The sequence below is a fragment of the Lemur catta genome, chromosome 8 (genome assembly GCF_020740605.2).
Source record: "Lemur catta isolate mLemCat1 chromosome 8, mLemCat1.pri, whole genome shotgun sequence".
NCBI lineage: Eukaryota > Metazoa > Chordata > Mammalia > Primates > Lemuridae > Lemur > Lemur catta.
Genome location: NC_059135.1, coordinates 39,428,824 through 39,454,038, shown reverse-complemented (window position 1 = coordinate 39,454,038; position 25,215 = coordinate 39,428,824). Strand labels below are relative to the sequence as shown.

At 39.0% G+C, this 25,215-nt stretch overlaps 1 protein-coding gene across 6 annotated transcripts in view; it reads left to right on the top strand.

The window, feature by feature from the left end:
* Positions 1-24,592, top strand: part of INPP1 (inositol polyphosphate-1-phosphatase) — a 30,532-nt gene extending 5,940 nt beyond the window's left edge. The window contains exons 1-6 of one of the 6 annotated variants that reach the window (XM_045559567.1): positions 1,511-1,698; positions 15,017-15,284; positions 17,539-17,599; positions 20,309-20,509; positions 22,115-22,289; positions 23,862-24,592. In XM_045559567.1, the coding sequence (XP_045415523.1) occupies positions 15,081-15,284; positions 17,539-17,599; positions 20,309-20,509; positions 22,115-22,289; positions 23,862-24,420 (1,200 nt within the window). In that variant the 5' untranslated portion in view covers positions 1,511-1,698; positions 15,017-15,080 and the 3' untranslated portion in view covers positions 24,421-24,592. The other 5 variants (XM_045559571.1, XM_045559570.1, XM_045559569.1 and 2 more) reach the window with 5 other exon arrangements.
* The last annotated feature ends 623 nt before the right edge of the window (positions 24,593-25,215 follow it).

Sequence of the window (25,215 nt, the reverse complement as noted above, 5' to 3'; positions counted from 1 at the left end):
GCTTTTAAACAAATAAGAAACCCATTGAGATGTGTGATGTAGGATGACCTCTGTGGTAGCAAAGTGGAAAATGGACTAGATTCATGTCCCCTGCTCTAGCCTCCCCTCCCCAAATTTCTGCTCCCTAGAGGCAAATTCTTTCACCTTCTAACTATGCCTCTGGTGTTTCTCTCTTTACTTCTAAATATCATGTTTCAACTATTTTTTGAGTTTGCCATCATAGATATGATTATGAGAATAATTAATGCACCATAACCCCTAAAGATCCCTAAGAGGAGGAATCTGAGAAAGGAGCTAACAGCAATCTTACTGGCTAGCGAGTGAGTGAAAGCTGGGGAAGGCACAGAGAAGTTGTCTCAGGTTCTGAGAGGACAGGAGCAGGTTGGGAGCAGAAAGATGAGCTCCCTTTGAGGGATGCAAAGTTTTAAGCACCATTTCCTGGAGTATAAGTGGCCTATTGCCCTAGGGTCCTATCGTGCTGGTTCCTCACTGCTCTGAGGTCCAGGTGTTGACAACTCAGTGAGGCTGTCTTGGGTGGTTTGGGAAAATGTAGCTAAGAAAACCTGCCAATGCGAACTTTAAAGCAGAGCTTCCTAATGACATGCCATGGAATGAGTGGCCGGTATGCAGATACTGTATTTGTTTTCTCAGCCCTCCAGGTGGAAAGGCCCGGCCCCCTCCTACAGAAGCAGCCTCTCCTGTTTACCCTCACTTCCCACCTTGCAAAGTTATCCTTTCCTAGCTGTGCCATGAAATAAAAGTACGTGTGAAGCACTGCTTTAGAAGGCCCAAGGTACTCACACATCAGCCCCCTGGGCAGGCCACTTGGTCCCCTCTGCACAAAAACTTTACGTTGCCCTTTTTAAATTTATACACCACTCCCCTAGCTCCACCCATTTCTATTCCCGCCTACCATTCAAAACCATCCTTCAGGTACACTGAGGACCACAGTTTAGAGGGTGGAAGAGAGGTGAATTCCCCACCCACGGTACCTTCCTGGCTAGGTGGCCCTAGGACCACTCCTTATAAGGCAAGTGCCCAGAGACACTGCTGTGGTTTGATGAACACCCCGCACGCTGACATTTCTATGACAATGGCACTCCACTACCACCGGCAGGAAGTCCATCTTCACATCTGCCAACCCGTCTGTCAAACCACAATCCCCCCAAAGTACGGATGACTGGAGGAGAAAGATTTTAAAGTGCACGCGTGGGGGCTGCAAGGAAACATCACCACCGCTGGATGGGGCGGCCCGGAGCCCTCGCCTTCCCGGCCCTCCCCTCTAGCATCGCGCCCCGCTGTGACGTCGCGGTCGCGGCGCGGGCCGGCGTGGGAGGCCCCCGCCCGGCCCGGGAGCGTCGAGGCGTCGCCGCGCGTTTCCACGCCGCGGTCCCGAGGGAAGCGAGGGGGCGGCGGCCGGGCGGGTGCCGGGCTGGGCGACCGGTGCCGGGCGAGGCCGCGCGTCGCCCCGGCTTCCCCTTCCCCTCGCGTGGCCGCCGCCGTGCTGCCCGCCGCGTCCTCGGGCCGAGCCTGCGGCAGGCGCCCGGCGCCCCTCTCCCAGCCTCGCGCGCCCGGCCACTCCTTCGCCTCCTCCTCTGCATTTTCCTCCTCTTCCTCCTCCCTCTCTCCTCCCCCGCCTCTTCCGTTTCTCGAGGGAAAGGCTGCTGCCTCCTTCTCGGCTCCGCATCCCCGGCTGAGGTAATCCGTTTTCCTCCTGACGCCACCCGCTCCCGGTGCCCGCGCCGCGGCCGCCGCCTGCTCCGATCCGGGCCCCGGGCTGGGGAGCGGCGCGCGCCCCGTCGCCTTCCGCGGGGTCGGTGAGTCGGCTCGGCGGGCGCCGCGGCTCCGCGCCGGCCTGGGCGGTGCTCCGTCCCCGCTGCCCGGCCGCCCGGCCCGGCCCCTCGCGTGTCGCGCGGCCCCCCGGGCTCTGCAGGGCCACCGGAAATAAATGGGGGGTGAGAAGAAAGAGTAGCAAACAACTTAAAAGACAAAAACAAAAATAGCCCAATCGTTACCATGGTTAGTTCGACAGAGCTGATCTGACCGTGGTCGAGAGCAGTAGCCCAGGTACGGCAGGTAGGTGGCGTAGCTGTCAGGCGCCCCTTGGTCGCAGCGTTTGCTTCCAGAGATGCTTCTGGGTGTTCATAGCTGCCGGCTGCCTCTGGTGACCTACTTGATGAGTATAAAATAAACACGATGGGACTATATTTAGAAAAATATTTACCTCCTTGCTCTTAATTCTCTCTGCATTGTGAAAGGCGGTTTTGTGAGACGTACATAAATAGTCGGTGTGGCCAGCCTAAGTAGCTGGAAAAAATATTTAACCAGGTTTTGGCAGAACCTCGTAGACGGTTAGGCACAAAAAGCGTGAAAGAAAATTCTTAGATTATTTAGTACATCTATGAAAAACACTTGTAAACAACCATGGTGGTTTTTTTTTTTTTTTTTGTAGATTTCTAGTTTTAAAACTAATTTTAAAGTATTAAATAAACAGAAGTTTCCCCACTGTGTGGATGGTGTTTACTTCAAAAGAACAGTGGATTAATTTTGTGTGAACAGGCCACTTACGTACATCCCATATGTTGAATAAAAGATTTTTTGGCCTTTTTACTGTTATTCCTAGCTTTGAAACCAAAAAAAATGTTGGTAAGAATCAGCCTTGCTCTGTTTGATAATAGTATGATGAAAAAAAAAAAAACCAAAACCCTGAACTACTGTTGACTGATGAATTAGCTAAATGATCTCATTTTTACCTTTTAAAATAGGGACTATATGGGAAAAAATAAACGTAATGGAAAAGTTCATTTTTCCAATCAGATATTTGTTTCCATTGTTAGTTGGAGCCTACTTCATTTTTAAGTTTCAGTAGATTTTTGTACTACTTTTGAAGTTAGTTCTTAGTCATGAAGAGGATTACTTAAGATGCATAAAGTTACACTTTACTTTTTGCATAAAATAAGCTACTTACTTCTTTTCAAGCTTTTGGACTAAACTACCACTTGCTTGGAAATTGCAGCTTGAACTCATGCCCTTTAATGTGAAGTATCTTATTAAAGATTTAAATGATAGCCATATTTGTGGTAGTTCTGAAAAAAATGAAAAGGTAATTTCTTACTTGACATACAAGGGCTGTGAGAGAAAAGTTGTAAAAGTAACTCATTACATAGGTATTTCCCCTTTTATTTCTGTCTCTGATAACAATTAGAAATGTCTTAATCTATTTCATGTTATACAGAAATTGCTTTAAGGATAATTATGTTACATAAAGTAATTAATAAAAACAAATATTGTCTTCATTTGTGAAAGGTGAGGATGGTGTATATGAGAACTTTTTCCAAATGTGATTCCTTATAAATGTCCTTGTTAATATACTTTGAATCTTGTAATGAAGTTAATAAAACTCTCTACGTTGATGTTTTTGTTTTGCTTAGTTAGAGCTTAGAAATGAAAGCTTTGCTTCCCATCTCCCATGATTTGTGTTGACCAGTGTTTCCCAAACTTGTCTGATTTTTAAAATTAGGTAGGTAGTGGGCAGGTTGGGGTGGGTGAGGAATAGTGGTTTAAAAAGATAACCAGGTTGCCACTTGACACTTACTGAATCAGAATTTCTAATGGAACGGAGATATTTAAAATAGGCAAAAATGATAAAATTTTAAAAGGGTAAACAAAAAATATAGGCAGGTTTGGGAAATGAAGGTGGGAAATGACTGTTGCTGGAATGATTGGCTGATATAACCTATTAAGATTCCTGTACATAAAATGTTCTTAAATGGAAGCTGTGATTTTATAAATATGATGATGTCACTCATTTAGGAAATCTGAAACTTTCATATCCTTTCGTAGTCAAGTGGTTGAATTTAGCTAACCTGTTTTTTGCATGTTTAATCTCTTTTATGTGGTATGCAATGTTAATTCAAGCTTTTTTATGTTATAAGAGCATTTTATTAATGAATGTTTAATACAGATTACCGTGACTAGTAATCCATAGCAAAATACAGTTTTGTGCCTGATAATTTCTTTTTCATATTATGGATATATCTGTTACCTCTTCTATGTTCCTGATTAAATATAGAGAAAACAAACATATGAATTTGAATAACTTATTTATAGCTTTTTAAAAAACGACTCCCAATCCCATCCAAAAAGGAAAAAAAAAAAAACTTAATTTGGCCATAAAGCATGGTCCATTATATATTAGGTCATTAAATATGAAATGTCTGATTTGAATCAAAAGTTTATTATATCTCAAACAAGAAGCAGCACAATTAATCAAATTATGTACCTAAACTATTGACACAGTTTTGCCATCTTAACAGCAGCTTGTTTGTGCCAGCATCAAAAGCCTGGTGATCCAGTGGCAATGAAATCACAAAAGCATTTTCCACAGCTTGTTGAGAATTGAAGATTTTTCCTTGTAAGAAGTGGTCCAAAGCCTGGAAGAAGTGGTAGTCAGTTGGTGCAAGGTCTGGTGAATATGGCGGATGACAGAGAGTTTCCAAGTCCAGCCTCTGTAGTTTGAGTAGCATTGTTTGTGCAACATGTGGTCCAGCTGTTGTCTTGCAAGAGGATTGGGCTGTCTCTAGTAACCAGTCTTGGCTGCTTAATCACAAATATCTTCGTCATTTTGTCCAGTTGGTTGCAGTAGACATCCACTGTAATGGATTGACCAGGTTTCATGGAGCTGTAGTGGATAATACCAGCACTGGACCACCAAACAGACACCATTATCCTTTTTTAATGAATATTCGGTTTTGGAATGTGTTTCGGCACTTCATCTTTATCCAACCATCGTACCAAATGCTTGGAATTGTCAAAAAGAATACATTTTTCATCACACATAACAATACGGTGTAGAAATGGTTCATCTTTATGTCATGACAGCAAAGCAAGGCAAGCTTCAAGATGATTTCTCCTCTGATGCTCATTTAATTCCTACAGAACTCATCTATCTGGCTTTTTTATCTTGCCGATTTGGTTCAAATGATCGATTATTGTTGGAATAGTAACGTCAAACCTTGCTGATAATTCACGCATAGGTTGAGATGGATTCGCTTCTACTACAGCTTTCCTGTTATCCACCTTGGTTCAGGTTGCCCACATGCCTCATTTTCAAGATTAAAATCTCCAGAACAGAACTTCTGGAACCATCAATGTACTATGTGTTCATTAGCCACATCCTTCCCAAACACTTTGCTAATATTTCAAGCTGTCTGTGCAGCATTGGTTCTACAAAGGAACTCATATTAAAAAATAACATCAATTTTTGATTTATTTATGGTTTCATAAAAATTGCTTTAAAAAATTTGAAAGATAATCACAATCCAAAAACTATACATTTGAAAGAATGAGAATATACATTCACAATAAAAATAAAACAAGTTGATGTCAAAGTGAAAATGTCAGAGATATTAACTGTTAAAACTAGTATTCAAGGAAACTGGACGTTTCATACTTAATGGCCTAATATTAAAACAAATTAACTAAATAATGTATTAAATATCTATAGAAAATTTGTGAAGATGAATTACCACAATAGAAAGTATCAATTTTCCTTTTCTTTCCTTCTCTTTACATTCCTTTTCTTTCTTTCTCCTTTTTTGGGGGATGGGAAGTTATTTGCTCACTTGTTTTTATTTTTAATCAACAAAATATTTAAAATCTCCTGAATTAATTATCTAAGTTTAGGTTAATTTAAATATATGCTGACTTTACCAATAAATATTTAACTTTGTTCTTTTCTTTTTTTTTTTTTTTGAGACAGAGTCTCACTGTGTTGCCTGGGCTAGAGTGAGTGCCGTGGCATCAGCCTAGCTCACAGCAACCTCAAACTCCTGGGCTCAAGCGATCTTCCTGCCTCAGCCTTCCCAGTAGCTGGGACTATAGGCATGCGCCACCATGCCAGGCTAATTTTTTCTATATACGTATATTTTAGTTGGCCAGATAATTTCTTTCTATTTTTAGTAGAGACGGGGTCTCGCTCTTGCTCAGGCTGGTCTCAAACTCCTGACCTCGAGCAATCCACCCGCCTCGGCCTCCCGGAGTGCTAGGATTACAGGCGTGAGCCACCGTGCCGGCCCTGTTCTTTTCTTTATAGAGTGACAATGGTAGATTTCCCTGAATGCAAATGAGAGTGGTAATTAATATCAAACGAGTTAAAGTCAAGTGGCCAAAGAAAATTGTTCTTTTAATATTGCTTACGGAAAACATAACTGAAAGTGATGCCATATTTTTTTATTATCTGCAGCTTTTTAAATGAGGATTTGATCTTCCAAGTTCTCGAAAACATCTGTACTTAATTCCTGGGAATTTGCAAGAATCACATTTAATCCCAGTTTGATCTGGGAAAAATGCAAAGTCTGTTTTTAAAATATGGCTGATTATAAGCCTCATAAATAGCAAAGAATGGGGGAAATAAAAATAAAGAATCAGATCAAGAAGATAAATATTAACCAGCTTAGGCCTTTATCTATGGTTGCAGGATCCAGAAGAATGCAAGTGCATTTAGTATATTTATACATCCGTGTGGCTTTGATGAGCCATTTATATCTTTTTAGTACTTTGAACTTTAAGTAAAAGGCACTATAAACATTCTTGTATCAATTCATGTTCTTTTAAAGGCAAATGTTATGTTCAGTATTCTATATTGCCCTATTTAATGTTTTGTAAATATCTGTTAAAAATAAACATTTGCTTCTACAAAGTGGAAAAGTAAATATTAATAGAATGCAAAGAGATATGCTGCTAAACCCGCTCTGCCAAAATGATATATAACATGATCGATGACCTCAGCTTTCATACTATAACATCCAGGAAATGTATTTTAGATCAAGTAACTTATTTAGCATTATAAAAATAAATAATAATAACCATTTTCCAGAAAGCTCTGTAAAGAACTCTTTCGAATTGTGTTTTCTAATAGTTGTAATCCTAAAATTTACATAATGAGTAATTTCTTACAGATTAATTCTGTTGCAAGAAAATCCTTTTAAACATGTTTATCTCTAATGGAATGAAAAATCAGTCAACTTACAGGACTCTGTGTGTCATGGGGAGATGGAATGTGTATTCTGCTCTTAAGGTATTTACAGTCTTGGAGAGAGAAGCATGGTGTGCCAAGGAGTGACTTGGGTGGGGATTAGTTTTAGCCACTCCTCATAATATCCATTAACCCCTTCACCTACACCAAAACCACTGTGCAGACCGTCCTCAACTTACCATGGTTTTTTGACTTTATGATGGCAAGAAAGTGATAATTCAGGAGAAACTGTACTTCCAGTCCCCATACAACCATTCTGTTTTTCACTTTCACTATAGTTTTCAATAAGTTACATGAGATATTCAACACTTTATTATAAAATAGCTTTTGTCTTAGATGATCTTGCCCAAATGTAGGCTAACGTTAAGTGTTCTGAGCATGTTTAAAGTAGACTAGGTTAAGCTATGATGTTCGGTAGGTGAGGTGTATTAAATACATTTTTGATTTAGAATATTTTCAACTTATAATGGGTTTGTCAGGACTTAACTCCATCATAAGTTGAGGAGCATCTATGTATAAACATACAATCTAAGTACAGCCGTCCTCGATATATGCAGGAGATTGGTTCCAGGACTGCCTGTGTCTACCCAAATTGGCAGGTACTCAAGTTCCACAGTCAGCCTTGCAGAACCTATGTATAGGAAAAGTTGGCCCTCTCTACGTGCAGGTTTTGCATCATCCAAATGCAGTATTTGCCTATGCAAATGCAGTATTTTCCATCTGTGTTTGGTTGGAAAAAATCCACATATAGTGATTGGACATACGAAGTTCAAACCCATGTTGTTCAAGGGTCAACTCTATTAAAAACCAGTGTGATTGTTGTGCAAAATCATCTTTGAGACAAATAGCCTACCACCCTTCTTTAGACGTAATTTTCATACCCTTATCCCAACCTCCTTTTTTTTAAAAAAAGTATCAATTGACAAATATTTTTTATGTCCTTATTAGATAGATGATAAATATAAAAAATATTGAAATATACGTTTCTTTGAACTTGTAATTTTTCCCCTTTTTTTAACTTTAAAAAAGTTGTGGTAAAAGATGTGTAACATCGAATTTGCCATTTTAACCATTTTCAAATGTATAATACAATGGCATTAAGTACATTCACATTGTTGTGCAACCATCACCACTACCCATCATCCCAAACTAAAACTCTGTACCCATTAAACAGCAAGTCCGCATTGCTTTCTTCTTCCCAGCCCTGGAAACCACTGTTATATTTTCTGTCTCTATAATTGGCTCTTCTGGGTACCTCATATCGGTGAACTCATACAATATTTGTCTTTTTAGTCTGGCTTGTTTCACTTAGCAGAATGTCTTCAAGGTTCATCCATGTTGTAGCATGTATCACAGTTTTCTTCCTGGGGTGAATAATGTTCCCTGACCTCTTTTATATGGAAAGTAGATTTAAAAAAAAAAAAAAACAGAAGTTTTGAACTGGAATGGGCCATAGAAATCATCCCATCCGATCTCTCTGCCCTTTTTTCTTTTTCTTATTTATGTTTACCCAAATGAGGAAAACAAGCCCCTGAGAGCTTAAGTCATATAGGCAAGATTATATACCTGGTTGGCTACACAGAGCCTAAAAACCAGCTTTCCTGTGGCCTAAAACAAAGGCTCTTTCTACCACACACCCTCCAGGCCCATACAGACAAGAAAAGATAAGTATTCAATGAGTTAATGCCACCAGTAAGTGTTGCAAGAATTCAGAAGGAAAGATAAATTGACCTGAGAATCTTTAATGACTGAAAAATGTTACATTTAAAAGGAAACATTCAAAATAGATTTGAAGATTAATAAGACTCTCAATTCTGATTAACAGTTATCAAAACTATAAATAATATTCTTCTGGAAAAGATTCTTCCTGGAAGCCATATGTCTGGTCTCTCTTTTTTTTTTCTGCCTTGAATTGTACATTAAATTTGTATATAGTTAAAGTAGCCATGCTGAATCTGCTTTTTTTAAATATTCTGTCTGACTTTAGGTTTCATTTGTGACACCACGATTGTTCTAAAAATATCTAATGAACAAAGTTTTTATTTAGTAAAAATGCTCCTAACTATGCAAAAGAGTAAAATAGGATCACTATCACATTTTAAAGTGTTTCTAAAAGATGGAATACTTTTTCATAATTTTCAAGTGAGCTCTGGGAAGTCTTTGAAATGCTAATGTGGAATACTTTTTATGCAGATCAACTTGTGGTCTTTTGCTGGTATTTATTTTTTTTTACCAAAAGGCAATATAAATTGACTCATAGCCAAACAAGGTTTCTCAGTTGCAGCCCTGGGATTCCCTGTTCTGCTCCTCAGTAACCAGTGAGGGCAGAGCTTACTGTTGCACTTGGTGTTTCCTTAAATTGCTGCATAAAAATTAGTTGAGCTACATTCCCTTTTCTCTGCCCAGATCTACTGAATCAGTATCTCCAGGGGAAAAGTCCAAAAATCTATATTTTTAGTAGGTGTCCCAATTAATTCTTGATTTTACTAATTTGGAAAACACTGCTTTAGCACAAGCTCCCATTTACAAGCTACCAGAACAACATTTGAGAACAAGGGACATCTTTGCAGCCTATTGCTTTGAACAGCGTAAGTGAGCAAAAACGTAGGTTAATGTGGTCCATTAGTAGCCTCGGTAGAGCTAGGGTAGACTGACCAGTTTAGAATGCTGTGTGTGTCAACAGTATTTGAAGGTTAGGGAGGAGGGAGGGAGAAATGGTAGGGTTAAATAGATGGGTGTACATATCCCACATTTAATGTCTTTTCTCACAAAACCAAATTTAACTTACTATTTGGGGCAATTTAATCAACAAAATTAATCTTGTTAAGGATAAGTCACCTCTAGACAAGAGAGTATTCTGATTTGGTGCTCAAAAAGTGTGGTTCAGTTGCCAGTCATTCAGATACATCTTTGATTTGCTTTTGTAAATGAATACAGAATATATGGAGACTTATATAAATAAATATGGGCCCATGTGCCTAACGGCACCTGGGTAACTCTGATAAAACCCAAATAAACAGCATGACAAGGATGAATTCTATATTTACAAAGCTAAGAGGAAATTCATCAGCCAACATTTATTGAACATCTCTGAGGTATACACTAAGGTATGGAAAATGAATAGTTTTCCAAAATGGTTGTACCAGTTTCATTCATGCCAGCAGGGTATAAAAGTTTCTGATGTTCTGTATCCTCACCAAAACTTAAAATTTTCAGTCATTTTATTTTGGTTATTCCACTGGATATGTAGTGGTATCCTGTTGAGATTTTAAGTTGCATCTTCCTGATTACTAATAAAGTAGACTATCATTCCATATATTTATTGGCTATTTGGATATCCTCTTTTATGAAGTGCCTATTCAAGTGTCTTGCCCTTGAACTGATTCTGAGAGGGTAAGTGGGCACGAGGTAGAGAAAGCAGGCAGAAGGGCCTTGCAGGCAGAAGGGCCTTGCAGCCAGAGGGAGCAGCCCGTGCAAATTTATGGTCTCCGTGCAAATTTATCGCCATTCTTCGGAGGATGAGTGAAAGACTGAATTGAGGATATGAATGGGGAGGGGTGTGGAGTCCAGGTACAGTGGGCAAAATGTGGGCTCTGTAGAAGTATCGGATTTTCTGCCAGAAAAAGGGAACCTCAACAAACGCTTTGACTCGCTGACCTGTTCACTCAAGACCGGTTCTGTTTTGTTGAGGGCCCTTCTCTATGTTGTCACACTTCTGTCACTGCGGACAACCAGGCTCTTCACACACGTACAGGCACCTTGGCCCTAGAACCCTCACAAAATATCCTGACAAAATATGCCTCTCTCATACAGACAGAAAAATGGCTCTCCCAAGCCATTCACAGATGGTCTGCTACGAAGCTGGAGTAGTCTCACAGACTCTAAGAGCCAAAGTTTCCACCCAGATGCCCAGAAACTGAAGCAATCAGATCTGGCCTACATAAAGGGACTTTATTCCGGATTACTCCAAGAATTACAAGTAGTTCCCAGGCTTTGGATTTAATGGACTAGTAAGTTTTCAGAAAAGGTTGCAGTGACCCATATAAACTTGCCAACCTCTTACTTTCTCAAGTAAGGACATGTGACTGTGGTTTCTGTGAGGTGGTATTTAATAGTCATAGCTGTCATTTATTATCTACTAAGTGCAAAGCTCTGTGCTGGGTACTTTTCCAGAAATAGCTCATTGATCTTTATGACGTCACACTGCAAGATAAGTATTATCTTCCTGTCACAGCTGAGGAGAGAGGCTCAGAGAGGCTGAGTGAATTACCTAATGCCACACAGCTGGTTAGTGGCAGAGCTAGGTTGTGAGCCCAGGTCTACCGGATTCCAAAGCCTGTGTCTTTTCCACTCTATTGTTTATCACATCTGAAATAGGTGTAAGTTATATAGATATGATTTTTAAACCTCTGATTTTCTGATGAGACCATAGGATGGCTAGAAATGGGAGTTTTATCTTTGTAGAGAGCTTTGGGTTTCCAAAAAAGTTTTAAGATCCTTTTTTTCATCTGGCCTACTTCCATTTTTTCAGTATTTCTCCAACTGGACTAGAAAATCCCACAAAAGCTAAAGACACCCTAATTCTATCTGACATGGTGACATAATTTTATGTTAATGTACAGACATACATTTGTTCTGGCGTGGTGAGGAATGAAACTTCTTTAAGCCTGTTTTGCTGAAATGTGACTTGAAATGTGTCGTAAGAAAAGTAAGCTTATGGGAGGTTGTGTCAGTGCTCACTGCATCATTAATTATTTGGCTGCTGGAGTGAGTAGCTCTTAGTGGGAAAGATTGCCTCACAGATCTGCCTTACTGACCACATAAATGGGGAAGAAAACCCTATCCCATTATTTTGACTGTTTGGCCCGAGAGCAAGTGACAAAGGAATAGATTATGTTCGCATTTGCTAAGATGACCAAAGCCTCTCTTTCAGGAGAGGTGTTATGGGTTGAACTGTGTTCCCCAGATGTCCATATGTTGAAGCCCTAAACCTCAGTACCTTAGAATGTACCTGTATTTGGAGATAGGACCTTTAAAAGTTACGTGAGGTCGTATAGATGGGCCTTAATCCAATCTGTCTGGTGTTCTTATACAAAGAGGGAGAGACACCAGAAGGTCCTGCCCACAGAGGAAAGGCCAGGAGAGGGCACAGTGAGAAGAGGCCATCTGCAAGCCAAGGAGCAAAGCCTCAGGAGAAACCAAAGCTGCCGACAGCTTGGTCTTGGACTCCCAGCCTCCAGGACTGTGAGAAAATAAAATTTTATTGTTTAAGCCACTCAGTCTTAAACAACAAACTAAAACCAGAAGAATTAGATATTAGAAGATAGGCATTAGAGTACCTCCTCCCTCCCCGCCCTCTTGACTGTTCAGGTGCGGTGAGAGTGGTCATTATTGAGGAAATAAAGCTTGGGTCCACAGAGGAGGGGAGCAGCTGTGCGGGAATTTACCAGGGCTAAGCTGAAGAGCTTTCTGTGTGAAGGAAGGGAGTGGTGGTGGTTCCTGGAGCTTGCAGCCAGCCTCAGTAGCTCACCTGAGTGTTCTTAAGACGTTGTAAGGAAAGTTTCATGGTTATCCACCAGTGTCGTTGGTACAATGTTCCTTTTCAGAAAAAAATTAATTGGTTTTAACAAAGGTGAATAACAATAGACAATACTGATACTGTTTATCTTCAAAAGCTTTCAAATTGGACTCCTTGAAATCCTCTTGCTGCTTTTAAGATAAAAAGCTACTTAGATACTGTTGGTTCATTGATTCTTTCCCCTTCACTTAGAGTAACCACAGAACATTTACTAAGAACTGAGAATTAAGGTTATGGAGTTTATACTCTCGGGGCCATATATTATACTGAGATATGCATGCATCTCTGTGGTTGTATATTATACATGACTTATAATTTTTGGCATGTATATGTCATATATGCCATAAATTATTTCTAAGTCAGAGTGCCTCAGCTTTATTATTAATGCAACTGTTTTTTTTTAATATTTAGATTCAAGTCCACTAGAGTGAATCTTTCACCATTTCATTCCTGAAATACAAGGCCTTTAAGTAGGCAGGTGTTTTTGTTTAAATTGTATCTACATCTTCTCTATCACCTGAAAGCTTTTTGTGTCATTACCATAGTCCCATTTTATCTGGACATTTGCCTCACCTCGATGAGTTGAGACACTCTGATACCATCATGCTTAATTGCCCCAAGCTACTTTAAAATGTTATTTCTTATTATAAAAGCACTATATATTTACTGTAGAATATTGGAAAATTACAGAAAAACATAATGGAAGAAAAAGTCCTCAACAATTCCACTACTCAGCCATAACTACCATTAAAACTTTACCTATTAGTCTTTCTTTCAATCTGTCTCTGTTATGTGTATAAACACAAATTGGTAACATACCATCAAATTATATTAATATATGGTCATAGGTAATTTTTTCACTTAACATAATTGCATTAACATATTTCTAATTATTAAATATTCTTCAGAAACATGATTTTACTGACTGCATAGTATTCTATCTTATGTTTTACCAATATTTAAGATTTGTCTTCAACTTGTTGCTACCATACATGTTATCAATCCTCCTTGTGCAGAAATATTTTAACTCTGACTTCCTTAACACAGATTAAGGAAAGATGGGTTCCTGACCAAAAAGGCAGTAACATCTGTGGGAATCTTGGTACATTTTTGTCAGATCACTGCCTGGGACCTACCTGTTTGAATGCCCGTTAGCAGAGCATCAGCACCTGTTTCACCACGCCACCCCCGAGAATGAATGTTAACTTTAAAACATATAATAGAGAGGATGTCTTGTTGCTTTTATGCACTTTCCTTTTATTACTACTGAGCTTGGACATCTCATGGTGGTTGACCCATAATCTTAAGAAGAAAAGAACTTTTTTTTTTTAAGCAAACTCGAGACAAACCAACTATGACAGTTCCAAAGTAACTCCATTGCATTGGCATCTTTATAGTTGCACTAATTCTCAGCCTCCTAGAGTCCATTAAGGGAACAAGGAAACTTTTTATTATCATAGTAAAGAGCCCAGGCTACTGTGTATGACTGATTCCACGCCCTGCCGTTTAATCTTGTGTAACCTGAAGAAGTTACATAACCTCTTTAAGCTTCAGTTTCTTTAACTATAAAACAGGGCTGATAATCCTCACAATAATGAGATAGGAATTACTCAAGCTTTCAGTAACAGGTAGCTTCTATTAAAAATGAGAAATGTTTCTCTCCTAATTGCAACATAAGCCCAATAGATATATCGAGGTATGGTAGCATAACACTCTTAAAAGCCAGAACTTTTCAAGTCCCAACAAGTTTGCATGTTTCACTTCATGTTATTATTTAAACTTAGCAGAGGAGCAGCACAGATAATGGGACTTTTTAAAATGGGGTTCAGGGGAGTTGGCTATGAAATGGCTTGTGCTGCCAGTCCAAGAATGGTCTTAGAATCTTGCAGGACACACAGTGCTTTCTTGTGTGGTACTTACTACTTTAGAAAGTTGCCCAAAAACTATAGCACAAATCCTCTCCCACTTCTCTTTTCTTCCCACAGGGTGACAGAACGTGCAGTACTTCAGTACTGCTGCTAAGCCTATGTGACAATTCTAAGGTCATTACAAGAATTTGGCTTTCCTTTGACATTGTGGTGTATGTCCACCTGCTTGCCTGTCTAGCGATTTATGAATATAATGTAGATTCTGCTTCAAAGATTTTTATTTCAGTGATAATTCAGTTCTTTGTGTAATGTATTTTTGAGAGTGCAAGTATTTTTTAAGATTTTAAAAAATACATTTCAAACTTTAGATTATATCTGTAGTCTTCCACGCTGAAGATGTGAACGGGATGTATGCTAACTAGCTGTTCACCAGGCTGACCAAGTTGACTGCCAGATGGGTTGTTAGCAGTGCCGGAGGTACCCTGACAGCAGGCTCTGAACTGCTTTCTCTTTCACATTCTGGTACTTTTTCAGCTGACAGCCCAGAGAGTGGGTACTGATTCCGCTAGCAGCTGCAACTGAAAAGCAAGGTTCAGACATGTCCGATATCCTCCGGGAGCTGCTCCGGGTCTCTGAGAAAGCTGCCAACATTGCCCGGGCGTGCAGGCAGCAGGAAGCCCTCTTCCAGCTGCTGATTGAAGAAAAGAAAGAGGGAGAAAAGAACAAGAAGTTTGCAGTTGATTTCAAGACCTTGGCCGATGTACTGGTACAGGAAGTTATAAAACAGAATATGGAGAACAAGGTAAGAAAGGTCACAGCCAAGGTAATTGCAAAATACTTGCCTGTGTGGCTTTTTTCCCCCTCATAGAAAGCATGCCTTTTACTCCCCTCACCCCCTCAGAATACTAGCATCTTGGATTCAAATAAATGTCTTGGGGTTTTTTTCCTCCCTTGTTTTGATATGATATTAATAAAATGTTCATTGCAGAAAATCTTTAAAATACAGAGAGGTAAAGAGGGAAATAAAAATCACTCACAATTCTAACACCTAGAGATAAACATTTTGATATAGAACCTTTCATTTATTAACGAGTTTCTTAATAAATAATGTTCTCTAGAAAATAAGCAAAAATGAGAATCCTCTTAATCTCATCACTAGAGAAAAACCACAGCTATGTTTTGTTAAATATTGTTAGAACATTTTCCTTCTACTTGTATGTGTGTGCATGACGTGTACGATTTATTTCAACAGAAATGAGAGCACATTGTTTCATAACCTGATTTTTTTTAACTTGATATATTAAGTCATACCTTTTGGACTTAGTCATTTATATAATAATTGCCCTAGTTATGGGATTGTGGCTGGAGACTTAAAGTCTCACTTTATTCTAGAAGAAAAACATTCTTTATAACAAACAATGATTGTCATTCTAAGTATCTTGAGCTGACTGGGGAAATAAACTGTGTTTCTAAGTTGTAGTAATAATAATACTAGCAGGACTTATACATGCTGACCATGTGCTAGGCACTGTTCTAGGGGCTTTAAATATATTAACTTAAGTCTTATAACAATTTTATGATGTAAGAACTGTTATTCCAATGTAGTGGATGAAAAAGGGAGGCACAGAGAACTTAAGTAACTTGCCTAAGGTTCCACAGCAAGTGAATGGTAGGACCAGTTTTTCGACACAGTTTTAGTCAGAATAGCTCCAGAATCTGTTCTTTGTACTACTATATTGCCTTTTATATGATAATCTAATAGTTATTTTTTTTAGATTTGGGAAGATAGAACTTCATTATAGCATTATAAAAATATTAGAATAGTTTCTATGAAATTATCAAAATACTAGGAATCATCTAGAATCATTTCAGTGAAATCTTGACCATAAGCAGGAGAAGAGAATAAATGACATCGTGAAATCTCTACAAACTGCACTTTTTCATGCTGTTTAATACCTGGCTCCAATAAACTTAATGAAGCGAGTTTATTTTTGTTTCTTACTTATCAATATAGTTGAATGCAAAAGATAGTTAAGCAACTAGATTAGAAATGTACCAACATTAATTTTTATGGGCTAATACTTCAAAGCATTATAACAAGTTCAGGAAATTGTTCATTTATGAATTGTTTCCCATTTTGGCTATAAAAATATCTTTATCTCATGCCTCAGGAACAGGTCTTTAAGCAGGCTGGAGAGATGGAGCTTCCGTCCTCAATGAATGGGCTGGTTGGCAGCCCTTGTTGACTTGTACTGTCCTGCAAAAGAGAAAAAAAAAAAGTGGTCATGGACATTATTAAAGCTATTGGCCATCTGCAAATGACTAAGTTCAAATATTTGAAGCATTTCCTTTTGTTCCCTAAGAACATCATGCATATCATAATTCACACATTCTGAGAAAAATTATCTTTACTACAAAGATCAGAAGCAAAATGTATCAAAAGCTTCCTGATCATACAGAGATGAGAAAATTCTTACTTGATTCCATTTATTCACTCTATATTGATGCTTAAAATATTGGCAAATAAAATATTTCCCTTTTTTCTATATCACCTTCCTAGCTTGATGGCTAATGATACTTCCAACAGGTGAGGAAGCATACACCTGAAAATAAACAAAATCTAATGTTATCCTCTAATCCCTTGTATCCAGGCTCAAATAAAAATTTTAGGTACTTGATCAACAATATTAACTCATATAAGCTACTAGGGTGTTGCTTAAATTAAAACATCTCCTTTGCAGACATTCTAGTTCTATGGCCCTTGAGTAGAGGATGAAGTTTGTAGAAGTACTTCTGCAAACTGTACAGGACATAAGGAAACTAGACATTCAGTATGATTTGGACTCCCTAGAGAGGCAAAGGAGCAGGAAAATTAAGCACTGAACCAGGCTGACTTCATTTTTTTAATACTTGGATTGGTTTCTAGAACTGGAAATTTTAGAATTTCAGAACTAATTGTGCTGTTTAATTTGAAATATAAAATTAATCTGTTCAGAATTGAACATGTGGGTTTTGTTTTGTTTTTGTTTTTTTTTGTCATACTCTGAATCATTCAGTTTCCAGGCTTGGAAAAAAATATTTTTGGAGAAGAATCCAATGAGTTTACTAATGATTTGGGTAAGTATAAGAATCTTAATGTGTTTTTGTAACTTAATTATCATATGGTATTCTAATCTCCAATTTATATAATAAAAGGTTTGGAAGCCTTTTAATAGAAATATATTTGGATGTTAAGGTTCATTCAATTTCTACCTCAGAATATCATGTCATTTAACTTAGATAGAAAAATGTAGCCTCTTAGAATAACTTGGTAAGTCCATGTATCGTTTTAGATATCAGTCTGTGGATTTAGAGAATTTATGGTTTTTGGGAAAATTGTATGGCCCTTTGGAAATCTAATGTAAGTTATCAATGTCCCAAAATGTACATGACATAATTTCAGACCCAAGGTTTAAATCCATTTGTGAACTCCCTGGGGAGCCCATGGTCCTTGGCTAAGAGTGTAGAGCAGGCCCTGGCCCTGAAACACTGTGTGGTCTTGAGCAAATCACCTCATCATTTCCCTGGGTTTCAGAACCTCTGTAAAATACTTGAACTAACAAAAAGGTTCCTTTTAGTTCCAAGTTTTCGGTCTTATTTATTTAGTTTCCTGTGGGCCAGATTCTCCTGTGATGGACCTCCATATTCCTTTGTGGTATAGAGGACATCATCACAATCTCCATCTGATTCTTTTCAGAGAAACATTTTTTTAGTTTGGGTTTTTTGTTTGTTTAATGGTTAAAGACTAAAATAGTGAACTATAAATACTGATCGTATAACTAATAAATATCTAGAGGCACATTCACAAAGAAAAAATGAATTTCTAGATGAACTGAATTTTTTAGTTTCCTTCATTGACTATGTATTAAGATGCACTGGCTATGTATGCTAGTTCTGTGACATTCAGTAAGAAGAGAGATCTTGTTTAAACCTTTGAAGGTTTAAAAAAAAAAACAACTCTTGTGGGATTTCTTATGTCAATCACATTTAAAATCCTACATTTGGACCAGGTGTGGTGGCTCTCGCCTTAATCCTAGAATTCAGAGACGCCAAGGCAGGAGGATTGCTTGAGGCCAGGAGTTCGAGACCAGCCTGAGCAAGACTGAGACGCCCATCTCTATAAGAAACAGATTAGTTGGGTATGGTGACTCCAGCTACTCTGGAGGCTGAGGCAGGAGGATCACTTGAGCCCAGGAGTTTGAGGTCACAGTGAGCTGTGACGATGCCAACTGCACTCCAGCCTGGGTGACAGAGTGAGACCCTCTCTCCAAAAAAAGCTACATTTGACTACTTGTTAAACAGCTATTTTAATGTTTCATTTATCTAGAATTAAAGAGACAATCCATTTTCCTGTTTGTTGAAAGGACAGAGAATCGTGGAGAGAAGAGAGGAGGCGGCATATGATGTCAGTGCAGGCAGGAGCAGATCACAGGAAGGAGTTTGGATTTCCCTCTAAATGTGATGGGAAGCCACAAATTTTAAGCAAAGGAGTGACATGATATGATTTGCTCCTTTGAATGATCCCATGACTTTTACTGGGCCCAAAGTAGGTGTTAAGTGGAAATTCTTAGCATTATTATTCCCTAACTCTAACAGTCTAATTAAACTTGAATTTAATTGAATATTTTATGCTGATTCATTCATCATTGTAATAGATTCATACTGTGCTTCCCAAACTTTACTGATCCTATAATTACCTCAGGATCTTGTTAAAATTCAGTAGGTCTGGGGTGGGGCCTGAGGTTCTGAATTTCTAATAAGCTCTCAGGTGATGCAGACACCTGGTCCTCGGAATAGATAGAATAGGCAGGAGTATTTGTCTATATACCTAAAAGGCCCAAAGTGCCATGCTTTCTTAATTTTTAAGTGTTTTTGTTCATTGCCATCACTTTTTGTTGCTATTCATTTGTCTATTTTTACCAGCCTCTTCCCTCACTTCTATTTGGAGCTGGGAAAGAGACTAACCAAGGGTCTAAGAAGCACGTTTAAAGTGGTGGTAGGCTGGGCGCAGTGGCTCGTGCCTGTAATCCCACAGGGAGGCTGAGGTGGGAGGATCCCTTGAGCCCAGCACTTCAAGGCTACAGTGAGCTATGATCATACCACTGCACTCCAGTCTGGACAACAGAGTGGGACCCCTGTCTCCAAAAGAGAAGGGAGGGAGATGGGCTATCATCTGGACTCAGTAACTTCTGGTTTCATCTGGAGAAGCAGCTTTGCTTATGTTCTCATTCTCAGGTCTCACAGAAGAGAGCTATTTCTATGCATATCATTTAGAGTCAGAGTTTTACTACATTTAAAGATTAGTACACTTCATCTTTTATTACTTAGCATAAACAATTTTCAGTTAAAAGCAGTATCATAGTGAGTAGAAGTACTTCAGTGTGCTGATAAAACCTCTGTTCTTTTCAATAACGTATTCAGGCATGAACAGGATGACCTATATATATAATGAAAGTCAAGGTAAAAATAAGTAAATAAAAGATTAATGATCAATGATTCAGAGATTCTTAATTGGTCTATGTATCCCTTAAATTGGATACAAATTGTGCCCATGTGGACATTTTTCTGGGGAGGTCTTTTGATTCCTGGAACCCAGGTTAAGTGCATGAGTGGCCACTGGGCATCTTTGATTTTTACAAAGTCCCCCAGGTGCTTCTGGCAGTCAGTGGGCTTAGGAACCACTGGCATGGAGATATTGCCCTCACCTAATCTAAGTGCACAGCTTTCTTGGCCTTTCTCCACTGAAACCCTTGAAATACAATGGCTTTTAGTTTGTCTTTACTCTAGGGGAGAAGATTACCTTGAGACTCTGTTCAACAGAGGAAGAAACAGTAGAGCTGCTTAGCAAAGTCCTTAATGGTAACAAGTTGGCATCTGAAGCATTAGCCAAGGTTGTTCATCAGGATGTTGCCTTCACTGACCCAACTCTGGATTCAATAGAGATCGACATTCCACAGGACATTTTGGGAATTTGGGTGGATCCCATAGGTAAGTGTAGGAGAGTATGTTTGCTTTCATTTATTTCTTCTTATAGTCACAATCTTTTTTTGCTTTTAAAAATAAAAATTGGGAGTGTAGTTTAACTCTCCTAGAAGTTTTTAAAATTATAAAGTTTTAAAATGATAAGCATTGAGGTGTATGTGTTATATATATATTGCTGTGTACACATACATATATACGTATCTAACAGATATGTGTGTACATACCACATGTACATATATACAGGCACATATACAAAGATGAATTAACTCATCTTTAAAAGACTTTGAGGCTAGATTGGTAAATAAATAAGAGATGATGGCAATTGAACACACGTGCTATTTAAAGAGCAATTAGCTCCAGCAGATTGTTGCCATATGGCAGTACAGGCCAGATCTTCAGATTTTTTTAAAGAGAAACCAAAAATCCAGGTTTTTAAGTCTGATATCCCAATTTTTAACCATTGGTTGCTAATTCAATTAAACAATCAAAAACACTGTACGGCTGAGGCAAAACACAGCTGAATGTGACTCATGAACAGTCAGTTTATGAGCCCTGGCTAAACCTTACCATTATTTTTTGTCATTATTGTGGTAGAACCATCATCTATAACTCATTGTTTTAAAAATGTAGCCCTTATCCTTGATAGTGCTATTAATACAAAGGCCTGGGTATTCGTTTTAAGAATTACCCCTCCTTTTTTTTCCCACCTCCCTGACATACTCCACCCAACACAATGAGACCATTCACTATGCTGAACCCCCCCCCCAACCTTTACCATCCTACAAGCACATTACCATGTTATAGAAATGGGTTTAGTCATCAGACAATTATATAACATGCAGCCAAAGGTTATATATGGAACCTAAGAATCTTCCCTAAAATCTTTTATCTCTTAAGGGTAAATTGGCATCAGGTATGGTTTCTGAGGGATGAGGATCTCCTGTTTCTTGTTTCCACCCTGAATTGATTCCATTTCCTAGCTCTTTGGATCTTTTGCCAGGCACATCCTGAACTGTGTGTAGGTCACTAGATGCTGGCAGTCAACCGCTGGCATATACGTCTCTTAAGGGGAAACCTAACTCCTCTGCCTCTTCTTCACAGGAGCACCTTCATTTCTTCCTTTTGTGCCATCATTGTCTTTCTCCCTTCTAACTTGAGTCAAATAATAATAATAAAAGATAATTGTACCTATGATAGATTCCTGGAATGAGGCTTTTCCATCTCACATTGTACTGGTCCTTTGATTAGTAACAGTTCTAAAATAATTCCACCAGTTATCCTGAGTTATTAGCTTTTCAGTGCTTTTGACAAGTGACATATATTTGAGTGCTTATCATTTGCAAGGGGCTATGCTAGATGCCACAGGAACTATAATCATGTCCTCTCCCCTCAAGAGTTCTCAGAGTCAGGAAATGCAATTTAAGCCATTTAAAAGTAAAATACAAGTGGTCAAATAACAATTCAATACAAGTAACATCTAAAGGTAAAACCTGATTGGTCACCAAATCAGTAGAAGAGAGAAATGACATAGGACAGAGTTTATAGATGTATCCATCATTATCTTCCAAATAATCTTTACCTAAATCCAAATACACCTGCTTCATTTTTCAGATTCGACTTACCAGTATATAAAAGGTTCTGCTGACGTCAAGCCCAACCAAGGAATCTTTCCCTATGGACTTCAATGTGTCACCGTTTTAGTTGGTGTCTATGACAGACAGACAGGGGTGCCCCTGATGGGGGTCATCAACCAGCCCTTTGTGTCACAAGACCAAAACACCCTCAGGTAAAAGACAGATGTTTTGGGTACAGTATGGTTTTCAGAACTTATGACTTCAGCTTTGCTCATTGTGTCAGGATTATCAATCACTACATGATATTCCTGTGACTCAATCCACTGGGGTGTTCCCATTAAAAGTCTGCATGTTGGGATTAAGCTCCTTTCTATTTTCAATCCTGGATGTAGCATAATTTTATTTGGGGCCATGTACATGTTGGTAGAAATTCAGAGAAATACTATCTTGAAGAAATCATGGCAATCCTGTTCCCTGTTTCTAGAATCCACTCAAAACCAGATGAATAGAATGGTGGTAACACTGCCTTCCAATACATGTGGAACAAGACAGATGTTATCACCGTATAGTCAGTTGAACTTTTGTGTAATTTTAGAAGAAATTCAAAATAAAATGTGAAAATTATCGAAGGAAAAGATTGGTAGGTATGGCCAGAATTAGAACCTAATTATGGCGTAACTGCTTATAAATGTCGTCAGCATCACTTCCCTTTCTGCCTCCCCCTTCCTCACCCTTCCATGGGCTCTGGAACAGAGCATAGAGGACGGCCAGGACCCAGTGCCTCTGATCCGTGGCCCGTGCTTTGGGGTTGACTCCAGGGCATAGCAGAGTCCAGCTGAAAGAAGCAGCTTCAAGTTTTTATTGAAATAAGTCATATTTTTACATTCATATAGGACTATATATTTTTGTTGAACTTTGAGTTGCTTCAGGTAAGAATTATTTGTTCTTTAATAGTCGTAAGTTTACAACTCCAAAATTTTGATATTTTTCCTCTGCCTCTTCCAAACCAAAAATGTGTCTCTGTTACCTTTTAAAGATCATTAAGATATTAAAAAGAATTGGGGCAATATCAGACATAATTGTGGCCTAGAAATGGAAGTGGTCAACTAAGTAGTTGCACAGATTCTGGACAGAGACTGTCTGGGTTTGAAAGCAGGTTCTACCACTCACTAGCTGAGTGGGCCTCAGCAAGTCATTTGCATTCTCTAAGCCTCTGTTTCCTCATCTCTACATAGAATAAATTACCCAACATAGGTAGTAAGTTAACCATCAATAAGTGGAAGGTGCTATTATTGTTACCAACAATACTATTATGAGTCCATCTCTCTTGGTCGTAGAAACCAAAGTGAAACTAGTCAATGAGAGAATGAAAAGATGTTACCAAATGAAGAAAATCTTGTTATAGGATTGTGAAAGATTTGCAGATTGAAAAGAGCTATTTATCTGTTCATCTTTTGCCCTATTAAATTTTAAATGCCAAGAGTGACGATGCAGTTTTGCAGCGGTTCTGGAAGCTGGAAATTCCACAAATATTTTAGGGCTGCCCTACATTGATGTGATAATGAGGTAAAACTAAAAGCATTCCTAACTCTGCAACAACTCAGGCAGCTGCATGCCTGTGAGTAACTTCTAGGAATAAACTAGCTACTTGATGTCTCTTACTAGGCTTAAGGGCATTAAGACTCACTGTGTTATGATATCATTTTTATATCAAGTTTGAAAGCAACATGAATAATAGAAAACAAATGTGATAATCACCTCCAACTGAAATCTTCCTTCTACAGGTGGAAAGGACAGTGCTACTGGGGCCTTTCTTACATGGGGACCAACATCCATTCACAGCAGCACGCCACCTCTGAAAGAAGCGGCAGTGAGACTCAGCCTGGGAACATCAGCTCTGAAGCAGAATTCTCCCACCATTTTTCAGCAGTCATTAGTACAAGCGAAAAAGAGACTATCAAAGCCTCATTGTCACGTGTGTGTGGAGAGAGCGTATTTGGGGCCGCTGGGGCTGGTTACAAGAGCCTTTGTGTTGTCCAAGGCCTTGTTGACATTTACATCTTTTCAGAAGATACCACATTCAAGTGGGACTCTTGTGCTGCTCATGCCATACTGCGGGCCATGGGAGGGGGAATAGTAGACTTGAAAGAATGCTTAGAAACAAATCCCGAAACGGGGCTCGATTTGCCACAGTTGGTGTACCACGTGGAAAACGAGGGCGCTACTGGGGTGGATCGGTGGGCCAACAAGGGAGGACTGATTGCATACAGATCCAGGAAGCGGCTAGAGACGTTCCTGAGTCTCCTCATCCAAAACCTGGAACCTGCAGAGACGCAGACATAGCTGGACTCGACCTCAGTTATATATAAACCGAACTGTGAAGCTATTTCCCATTATCTGTCTTTTGAGATAGCTTTGTCCTATTGCTGGTTAACATTCACCTTCCTCTCTGAGGAGCATTTTTCCATTACGTGTTCATAATATTAACTTCAATAAATTAATATTCATGCAGCAATTAAATTGATACATGAAATTCTTACAGTAAATATTATGCCATTAGGAGTCCTTGAAACATTTCAGTAAAATATTGAAGAGAGGAAAAAAAACCTGTTCAATTAAACTACTCCAAACATCTAAATGATAGGAGAAATGTCTCTGAAATATAAGAGAATACAAGAGGGGGTTGCTTGGGTTTTGTTTCCTGTCTTGAAGAGAAATCTGCAGTTACAGCCTATTGGCAGAACATTTAGAACTGCAAATTTGCATAATTTAGCCACGTTCATGTACTTTCAACAGTATTCTGTGTTTCTTGTAGGAAGGAAAGCCTGGAGCACTGTGGGCTCCCCGCTTTGCAGAGACAGGGAGGGAGGGACAGGGGCACCCACACACGGAGGGAGAAGGACAGGGACACAGAGTGAGAGAAACACAGAGATACACACACAGAGTGAGACACAAACACAAACACTCCATTTCTGTAGGTGAGACAGAAGGTGATGCAATTATTTGCATATTTACTACATTCCACCAAAAACAAGAGGTAGGGTTTAGATATATATTAATGTGACCCTTGTGTCTACCAGCATCCCATGGTGAATGTTCTCTGAGGTGGACACCCGACCACTTTTTCTGTTCTCCGTA